This window comes from Scomber scombrus, chromosome 18 (genome assembly GCF_963691925.1).
Source record: "Scomber scombrus chromosome 18, fScoSco1.1, whole genome shotgun sequence".
Lineage (NCBI taxonomy): Eukaryota > Metazoa > Chordata > Actinopteri > Scombriformes > Scombridae > Scomber > Scomber scombrus.
This window is the reverse complement of record NC_084987.1, coordinates 20,081,503-20,092,363: the sequence shown is the minus strand read 5'-3', so window position 1 is coordinate 20,092,363 and position 10,861 is coordinate 20,081,503. Positions and strand designations below refer to the sequence as shown.

At 39.3% G+C, this 10,861-nt stretch overlaps 1 protein-coding gene across 1 annotated transcript; it reads right to left on the bottom strand.

The window, feature by feature from the left end:
* Positions 1 to 1,583: 1,583 nt before the first annotated feature.
* csf2rb (colony stimulating factor 2 receptor subunit beta) lies at positions 1,584 to 7,647 on the bottom strand. Its single transcript, XM_062438911.1, has 14 exons — positions 7,471 to 7,647; positions 7,256 to 7,367; positions 6,966 to 7,147; positions 6,671 to 6,825; positions 6,244 to 6,388; positions 5,840 to 5,969; positions 5,511 to 5,665; positions 4,968 to 5,101; positions 4,371 to 4,554; positions 4,150 to 4,249; positions 3,954 to 4,020; positions 3,727 to 3,806; positions 3,313 to 3,466; positions 1,584 to 3,125 (listed from the first exon to the last, which is right to left on the bottom strand). The coding sequence occupies exons 1-14, from the start codon at positions 7,586 to 7,588 to the stop codon at positions 2,730 to 2,732; spliced, it is 2,112 nt and encodes a 703-aa protein (XP_062294895.1). The 5' UTR covers positions 7,589 to 7,647; the 3' UTR covers positions 1,584 to 2,729.
* Between the last annotated feature and the right edge of the window lie 3,214 nt (positions 7,648 to 10,861).

The window sequence follows — 10,861 nt, the reverse complement described above, 5'->3', positions numbered from 1 at the left end:
AGGGACGTGCTGTACACAAATGACAACCCCTCATCTACCACATGCACACTTATGCTGGTCTTTCCATTAACACCCACCTTTGTCCTTTTACCTATCCCCTTTATTCTCCCCACTAATGAGTATAGATATCAGTCAGTCAGTCAGTCAGCCAGTCAGTCAGTCAGTCAGTCAGTCAGTCAGAGGGAACAATAGCCCTCTAACACTGACTGTGAGACTGTGGAATGTGACTGCTTTTTGGGGGTCTGAGAATCTGAAAAAGACTGGAATGCAGGGAAAACACATCAAATCACCTTCCCTTCCCACCACCATGGTCAAGGCCAAATAAATGAGCATGTTAACATCTTGGCGGGCATCGTGACTCAGTTGGTGTGTGTCAAACTGCTCCTCAAACCTCATCAGACAGGAAGTTACCTAGCGATGTGCTGAAAACACAGGAAGTTGATATCAGCGTGCCTGGAATTCCAGCATTGTTTTCTGTTTGCAGAGACAAGAAAGACGTATGCATTGCTAAAGCACAATATGTTCATGATAATAATGGTTACAGTTACATTATGGTGTAATGTCCTACATGTATGCTGTACATAAGCATATGCACACTCACACTTGCTAAGAGACTGAATACTCTGCAGAACACTGTAAGGCTAGACAGATGTGCAAATAAACAGAGCAATAAATTAGATAACGATGTGAATTTGTGTGTGTGTGTGTGTGTGTGTGTGTGTGTGTGTGTGTGTGTGTGTTTGTTACGAAAATAGAGAGATAGAGTGCACAAGGTTAAGAACAAAAAATGTCAGACAGAAAAAAATGATCCCCATTGATAAAAGCTGATTAAGCAGAAGATAAGGAAGAGAGACTTGAGCTACCATCTTTTTAGTCATACTTTGTAAGTTGTGAGTTTGTTATAAATCATTATAAATCATACTCATGTAGCTCCTAGTAGAATTTTGTACATTAGAGAAAGAGACAGAGATGGATGATGATCATGTGCTCTTTTGTTGTCATGTCCAAAGACAGAAATTACATTTCTGCCCTTCAAACCCAAAACTCAGTAACTGCACATTTGGTCAAAATTGGTTTAGGTCTGTTTTAGAAAACGTGTAAAAACAACTTTTTTAATTTGCAGTAACAGCAAAATATAGATAAAACCCAAGCCACACCACATTAACCAGTTCTGTAGTTATTGCATTCTGGCTTTGTATTGCACTCTGGTTGGGACTAAACTGCTTTCTTTTGTTATTTAGAAAGACAACTACAGAGCTATTCTAAGAGATATAGGCTATCTAGAGCAGTAGCTAACTGGCAGGATAGCCACGGCTAAAAGTGCTTGTTAGAAGAATATAAGTTATATTTGCTGTTACCCGTAAGTGAAAAAAAAAATATCTTCATCACAAATAACAACGACAATGGCCTCTTGATATGTAGTTATTCCATAAGTAAATGAGACAGTTCAATCATGACAGGGAAACAAACCTAGCTAAACTCGTGCTAAAGGGAGCTAGCTTGTAATTTTACTTTTTTACTAAAGTTTTATCATAGTGTATGTACATTAATTGTAAATTAATTATTAGTTTAGTAGTTTTTAATAAGTAGTTTGACAGACAGACATAGCAAAACAGATAATACAGTATTTAATTCTGGAGAAGTTATGGACTGTAAAAAATCCAAACAAAACAAAGTTCATATAACATAGATTTTTTTTTTTTTACAAGTTTAAATCACTATCACAATACAAAAGTGCAGTAAACATTGAGAACCATTACAAACTCACATTATTTCACTGAGCTTACTCATTCATGATCCTTTACTAGCATTAAACAGGCCTCAAACACACCTGAAGAAGATGGCACATTTCATGTAAAGTTACCCTTAATATATTCCAGTACTTTCTTATTCCATCTCCAATGTCCCTGCAGGCCTCAGTTGTTGGCTAAAAACCTGCATACAGTTACATTACTGGTGCCACTTAACACAGCAATAACATCACATCACAAAGTAGATAGCATACTGAATGTATACATTCAGCAACACTTAGGTTACAACATTGGCAACAAGGTCCAAACTCACACACCTTTGTGCAAACATGCATAGCTACATGACCGCAGCGAACATGGCAATCAGCAAGCTTTTTCTCATGAAATGCATTAAACGTCATTAGATTTCAAAACATTTCTTAAGCATTTGTGGTATATGTAAAACAGGAAGCAGTAAGTTCTGTTAATGATCTTCATTTTCTGGAAAAGTTTCAATGAATCTCTCTGACGCAGTCTCAAAAAAAGAAAAGAAGAAACGAAACATCTATGAATACATTTTTTATGGGCTGTTGTATTACGTAATATTGTTGTATGTAAGGTGATCCTGTTATTTCATGCAGACCCAGTATGTGTAATGAAGTTCAGACAGAAAGAATTGTTTTGTGTGCAGCACTGAAATCTATCTTCATCTCCGCCAGTCCATCTGCAGTGGCACCAGAGATGGTGGCACTCGCAGGCTCAGCTCACTATTGCCCTCCATTGGTCAGACGTCTGACCTGATGTTAGGTCACACACAATGAAGGGGTTCTGAAAAAGTCATCTCTAACATGATACAATATATGTGGTTGCATTTTTTAACAAGAAAGCAGAAGAAGGTTGAGAGAAGGTGGAATGCTTATGAATAAACAAGGAAAAAGCTTCATTTAGTCCTCCTTTCATATGCTCTTCCCTTGCATGTTGTGGATTACTGTGCTGCTCTCATGAAGGCTGTGGGAGCAGGCAGTACCCTGAGGCCTGTACAGTGCCCCCTTGAGGCCATGGGGTAAAAGGTCCCGAGGTGTAGGCTGGAGGCTGGCGGCCGCTGGTGGGCTCGATGAGGCCCGGCTGAATGTCCACGTTATCCGACCTCTGTGTGTTATCTGGGCACAGTTGGTTGTTGTTGTGCATGTGTGTGCTTGTGTTGGCATCACTGTAAGTTACCAAATCCTGTGTGGACCTGGAGGCGCTGCGGTTGGGAAGACACACATAACCTTCCCCAAAAAGAGTAAAATTCACAGGGGAAGGGGATGCAGTGTCATGTGAAGAGGTTTCTTCCCTTTTCTCCTCTTTCTCGTCACCCTTGTCTTCTGCTGACTTGCAGTTTGGCTCTGGTGTCTGCATGTCAGATAGACACAATGCTGCTCAGTGTGACATTTATTGTTTTTCTTCTTATTCATTTAAATTTAGGAATGAATGCCTGTCCCTGCATTCTTTATTCTATATAATGATCACCATTAGCTGATACTGAGTGTTTGAGAGAAATTCTCTGCATCTGCACACCTGACAAATGACAATAACTGACCTGACAGAAGATATATGGCCCACTGAAGCTCATGGAAGACGTGTCAGATCCATTAACCTTCTCAGCAGAGAGGACCAGGTTATCACAGTTCCAGCAGTCCCTGTACTGCTCCAAATGCTTGTCCTTGGTTGGCCACAGTGCAGTGTCTGAGGAGCTGCAAGGAGGGAGAAAAAAGAAAATCTTTTGTCAGTAATTTATTGATACATGCATCAACACATCATTAGACTTGTCATTTTATATTCATGTCTCAGGAGATATGCCAGTTGATTGGCCACAAATAAGTCTGTCCTGAATATTATGGCTTTTTCCACACTATTCTCTCTCTCGCAGCTGTATATCATCACTACTGTTTTTTTTCATCTATGATAGAAGAATTGTTATCTGTCTGGAAATGTCATATGTGCAACGTATTACCATGTAGATAAGCTGTCCAAGCTCAGCACTTTGCAGATGTAAGTGTTCTCACTCTGCATGAGGGTCCGGCTGGTGGCAGACTGGATAAATAAAAACAAAAACAAAAATAATTGTTTATACATGACTAACTACAATCCGATAAACACCAATATGCTGAATAATTTAGAGCAGAAATGGAAAGAAGTGATTGAGTTAGACAAACAGAAGAATTATCCACCTTGTCTCACCTTGATCTCAGAAAGGATTTTGCTTTTGCCCGGAGAAGGAACTGACTCCACCCACAGAATTACTCTCCTATTTGTTCAAAATATGCCACATAAAGAGTTAGATTTACCATAAAAGTGTTTTTACTTATTGGTTTGACAAACATAAAGGAAGTAGTTAAGTGTACAAAAATGAATAAAGTGAGTGTGAATAATGCACCTTTGACAAGCTGGGATGGTATAGTAGAGTGCGCAGAAGACAGTAGTCACAAACACACTGATGAAGAAATAGATCAAGGAGATTGGGGACCACCAGGGGGCTGTCATGGGACACAAGATAGAAGGAATGATGATTATGACAGTCTCTTTTAATTATTATTTCCTTCCTTGGACTGTGTGAGCACCACCTGTATTTGTGTGCCTGCTGCTTCTGTGCAGTACCTGCATGTGAGGTCCATTCCACTGGATCAGTCCATTCAGAGGGGGTTCCCTTATAACTCTGATCATCTCCTGGGACGACCAGAGACCTGACTTGGACATGGTAGCGCTGGGACGATGCCAGAGACTGTTGCCGGATGGTCACGGAAATGGAGCCCTCTGAAATGTTCAGCAGGGTAAACGAATCCTAATGGAAGAATGTAAATACAAATCATTATACATTTTTACAACTATGTGTTTGTTTCTCTGCTTTTTATGACATAGATGCACCAAGTATTACTGTAACTTTAGAATCAATAGAACACAGCAAAACTTAGATGGACTGTAGAGCTTAATGTTCCTTTATTACAATCAAACTTTTTAATGATGAGTTCATAAAGACAATATGTAAAACACAGTCCAGTAAGATATCAGCATATTGTAGAATTCCTGTGTGATAAACAACTAAAAATGAAATCCAGTACACACTATCAACAATTTTTAAAAATGAATATGAATTTCAAGCTACATTATTAATAGCTAAATACGTTTCAGAGTTGGTGTCAAGAGCTCACAGTTGGACAGGAAAAACAAGCTAACATCTGTATCAAAGTCTCTTACCTGATTCTGCTTGCTGTAATACTGCACATGATAATACAGCCTGATGTCACGAGATTTGGGCGGTTCAGTCCATTCCACGACCCAGTTACTGCCTGCCTCCTTCACCGTTACATTCTTTGGTGAGTAGGGACGAACTGTGGACAAAGAGATTAGATTCTGGCGATTAGTCATGCAGAAAAAGTTGATTCATCTTTTGGTGTGTAGTTCTTAAAAGGTTTTTTTTACGTATAGTATATACGCAGCAGATATTCAAAACCACAATTACCACAGTAACTTCTTATCTTATCTGATAATCTGTTAATCAGCAGACATGGATGGAGTGCAGTTGTGCCATTCAAACACTAGGTGGGGGCACTCAATCACATCACAGTACTTCTGCTCAGTGCCTGTGCGCAGCTCCTGCAGTTTTATTGTGTGCAATTTTTCTTGGTGGGACATGTCACACTATCTCTTAACCCGCTAATCCCCCACTATCCCTCCCACACCACCCCCAAATCTTTTGCTGTTATGATGTTTGTTGCCCTCTCTCTTGAGTCCACTCACTGTGTTGGGAGGTGCTAAAACTCTTGGCACTGTGTGTTGGTTTAAGCTCCAGCAGCAGATGTGCAGGGTCTGTGACATTCAGTGAGCAGCTGTACCTCAGCACGGACCTACTGAGGTCAGGAGTGATCTTTGTGTTATTACAGCATCTCACAGACCTGGAGGCAGGGATTAAAAGAAGAGGAATGGTCAGATGACTGAACAAATGGATAGCTAGATTGTTCAACTTCAACCAGATGGTGTTGTCAAGAACAGCTTTACACCTCCACATACTGTACATGTAAACATGACCTCCAGCACACACACATACACACGTATGCAGCTAGACTTACAATGCAGTCTGATTGGTGCAGGTCAGCTGGTAGGTAATGAAATGAACCAGCTCACTGTTCACCTCCCAGCTACACATCACCTCCTTCTCTCCATCCAGCACACAATGCAAAATGGGAAACTGCCCAGCATCTACAGCAAGAGAGAGCAAGTTAATAACAACATCAGCAAAGCTCCAGAGTTTTTCTGGGCTCCTATGAAAATGGACGGAGGGAGAAGATTAGAAATGTGAGGAGCTAAGATAAGGAGCAGGTTTCCTATCAGAAGAAAAGGATTTCGGTCCAGGACATTAAATATGCAAGCCAAATGGTTTACTCAGTCAGAATTGTCAAAGTTAAAGCTCAATCCCCTACACATATAGGAAATGCTTCGCAATTTTGTTGGGGGACTACAGTTTTTGATTCACCTTCCTCAGTCTGCCATGTCACCACATGACTCCAGTCGCTCCACTGACCCACACTGGCCCGGGCCCTCACCCTAGCTTCATACATGCGACCTGCAAGCAACGATCGCTTCTCCATTTTCACAGTGGTATTTGTGACATTCTCAATCTGCAGAAAGAGAAAGAAAAAGAAAAAGAGTGTGATGGAGGTTGAGTCATGTTTTACAAAGAGGTACAGTTTGGTACAGTTATTGTTTCCACATTCACTGTTTGGTCATAGATGTAGAATTAAGAACACCCATTTTGCATGCATCAAACTGGATTAGCAAACCACCTACAAGTGCTTAACAAGCCCACAAAAGTTTGGGATTCTGAAAACCTTTCAAAAACAATGTTTTTCAGTGTCATTTGGCTAAAATCTGGTAGCACAGTATGCGTGTTTGATGCTTACAGTCCAGTCATCCAGTCTGTCTGGCCTGTAGCTCAGCTGGTATTTGAGGTTTTTGCTCAGGGAAGAGGAGGAAGGGTAGGGGCTGAACCATTTGAGCCAACGGCCTCCATCACCTGAATCATAGGCGGACAGATTCACTGGTGGGCGCGCTCTCACTGACAAACATAAACACAAAAATACAACAAATATTATTTCCATACAAAATGTAAATATTTATACTAAATTGCATGATTTAATAAGATAATTATCACAGTAAATGTTACTGCTATTATTGACAGATGTCATGTTAACTCACAGTGCTGCGAGAGATTCAGAGCCCTGCGTGGCTCTGATAAGCAGAGGGCTGGGGTTTTATTGTTGAGGAAGAAGGCAGTGTGGCTGATGCCGATCGCAAACAACTTAGTTTCATATCTGCACCGGACAATTCCATGCTCTTCTGTGTGCTTGACTGCAGCTTTGTAAGGCTCACACTTCTTTCTGCAAGGACATGGACACAGAGCAGTGGGTCAGAAAACCATGGCTCTAGATTGATTAATCCTCCATGCTAAACCTCCTTGTCACCTCGCTCTCCTAAAGTGTTTGTACCTTTTGTTTTGGAACCACAGTGTTGTGTTTAGGTTTGACGCATCCATCCACTGGCAGTAGACGTAGGACTCGTAATCATTATGGCACTGTAAGGATTCCAGCAATGGAGAAACTGGGTAGGGAGAGAAACATAAGTAAAAACAAAGTAAAAGATTCGATAGACTCTAAAACCATCCTGAGGTGTATTTTGTCAGATGAATACTGCATAGTCTTACCGTTCTGTGAGCTACTGCTCTCATCAATGGTACAATGATCCAGATCAGAGAGGAGAACCAAAGGAGGGAGCATTGACCAAATCATGACCCAGAAGAGAGGCATCATTCCAGGGGACATGTAGGGCAATTGGAGCCCCTTTTTCTAAGTTGATCACAGGAATCACTTAACTCCGTGTATTCACGTTATCAAGAAAGTCTGTAGGTGACAGGCAAGGTAGGGAATATACAGAGAAGATAGAGAGAGGGAGAGAGAGATATATACAGAGTGAGAATTTAGTTCATTTACTAGAAATAATGAAGAAATGACTCATGACCACACTGCCTGCACTCACTTCCGCTTTGCCTATGAGCTTGTTGTGGGATGTCACCACACATCCGCCTGCCTCTTATCTCTCTTTCTCACATGTTATAGGTCTTGATAAAAAAAGAAAACACATGGTGCCAACGTAAAAAAACAAACACTGGTGGCACGCATGAGTGGTTTTACCATTCGGTTTAAATCTACAGCCTGATGCTCATCGCACTCTGCAGGAAATTATTACACCTTTAAAATGGGAGAATCTCTACCAAGAAAAAGGCACTTTTAAATGTATTTCAAAACTGTAGTAGACGCACACATCCAATAAACAGGGGCTGTTGTCGCTCAAACAGCTGCTGGTTTAGATGCAGTTTAATGATTAAATGGTGGATGTCTCATTAAACTGCATTGAAGCAACTTTCATCTTTCTTTTTCAAATTTTGTGTTTAAATAATATTTGAGTATCAGGGGACAGAGTGGTCCTCAAATGAACTGGACGGAGTTACCAAAGGTTGTAAAATACAGACACATTAATATGAAAACATTCTTTCAATTTTGCTCAATTACATGAGAGCATTTTAAAAGTGATTTTTTTGTTTTTGTTTTAACTAAGATCAATATAATCTTTTAAAATCAATTCATTTCCTAAGCTATAATGCAAATTACATTTTCAGAAAGTGGCCAGTTTATTTTAGGTTGTTTTTTTATGCATTCAGTTTTCTTTAAAATGTGATTACTTGCACTCAAAAGCCTCAATAAGTGGCCAACACATGTAACACAACAGTGTAATTTAATATAGAAGACTTACATCCTTCCTGCACCCTAAAATTCACAAACTATCATTTAGCTCCACTATTAGTTAGGTTAACGGTAATACTTATTAGCATTTATTAACAATTTCCACAATTCATTATACCTACAGAGCAAAGCGTAAGAAATGTTGAAAAACGATTTATTAGTGACATGTAAATGGCTTATTGTGATTATTTTGGCTTGCTGATGAAAATGAAAAAAATATCTTCCAACAATAATAACGTAATATATTTGATATATATATATAATAACAATGTAGATCTCTAACTAAATACAACATTTTTAAAAAAATATATTTTTGTAGAATAACTTGTGGAAACCTTAATGTTTGACCATTTTCACAGTTTTTAAATATTCAAAAAAAAATGCAGAATACGCACTTAAAGAAAGGTGAGACAATTTGAATAGATAAAGTGAAAACACAATAAAAAGGGTGTTAATGTGGGGGATAATTTCAGCTCAGTTTAAGGGATTTTAAGGGTCAGTCAGGCATACCAAACCTCTACTTCTGTGTTTTTGGCTGCGGTTTACAGTAGCTGGTTGGGGAATTCCCCATTAGAAGAATGTGGGAATTCAACAATGACTTTGAAACCCAGAAGACCTTCTCAACCTTTTCTTGTTTGTGATGCAGAAGAGCAAAGTGGCAGGTTTAACATTGATGCTAATAAGAGACTGCTGGGTAAAATTAGAGACAATTGAGATTAACTCAAACGTACGCACATACACAGAAAACTTCCTCATCTAATTATATAGGAAGGACTCTGTATCTCTCTGTCTTTGCTTCGCATAACTCCACAACTGTTCATCCAATCAACCACACACTTGGTGGAAGTATTGCTTCGGACTTAAGGGCATGCAGAGTTTTTTGGTGCAATTTGGACATGCAACACATTTAATATGGATAAACTCTGAATAAACAAGCAAACATGCTTTGTGTAGCAGTGGGATGGGGCTTCAGGGCTCTGCGAATGCATGTCATGAGCATGGCCAGAGATCAGGGCTGTACAAGCAAGTCAGACAAAAGTATTTTCAAATGGCAGGCTTGGACGTGCAACACAAATAAACTCTGAATAAACAAGTGAATAGTGAGCCACTCAGCTCAGTTGAAGTGGTGACCATCCTCTGCCACTGGAGTGGAACATTTCTCTGAATCTGACATTGAATTTGGATCAGTGTGAGTGTGAGTGTTCATTAAACACTCAAGTCCCTGCTTTCACCAAAAAATATTTATGTTTCAGATTTTGTGTACACCATAATAATAAAACCATAAGAATGGGCACTGCTGACGATCAGAGCCATACAACGAGCCAAAGAAAGGTTTTTTTCTACATGATGTGCTCTGAAAAGAGAAATGCAGACAGCAAAAACACAGCTTTCAATCAAGAATGGACGGACTCTTAGGGCTAATTCCCACTGGAAGTTCAAAACCAGTATGTTTGAAAATATTTGGAGCGAATATACCCACTCAGATGATCTGAAATGAAATCACAGATAGTAAACTATTTAAGAGCCCAATACAATCAATCCACTTTATTTTAGGATGCACATTTTGCTGCTCTCATTATAATTGACATGAACCATGCACTAGTGTGGTCAAATGTCAGTATGTCCATGAACAAATCTATTATCATTTACTTATATAACTGTAATGTGTGTGTTTTTTCTTATTGATACTTTAGATTATATGGTCTATTTTTTTACATTTTATATAGTGATGTTGTGACAGTGTGTTGTCCAATCATCTCACTAACTTCCACAATTCTTGTCTGTTACTAGAAATTCACAGTAATTTAGCTCATATCTGAGTCATCAGCACATTTCACAACATTTCAAAAGGCTTTACCTGCTCTAATGAAGACCAAAGAGCAAGCCCAGCTGCCTTTGACTTACAGCTTTCAGATAAAAATGTTTGTATCCTGATATGATCAAAGAAAATTAGAGCTGAATTTACATGAATATCGCCGCAAATGAACACTTATGTACAGTGATATTTATAGCTTTAAAGTCATAATGAAACTGTGATATGAAAAGTTAAAATTAAACAGTATACACAGCACAGAACACACAAGCTCACACATACTCAACCATCCACAAAATTACATGAAGTAAATCTCACAGATTACGTACCGTATATTATGAAGATTTCCCTTTGTTTGTGTGCCTGTCTGTCACCATAGCTTCCTTCTTGTCAGCCAGCTCCTCATGAACACTGTCGAGAACTCTGTGGGAGTTTCCTCTGTGACAAGTTCAGTTTCCCCTTTCTGTCCATGGTGACACTGT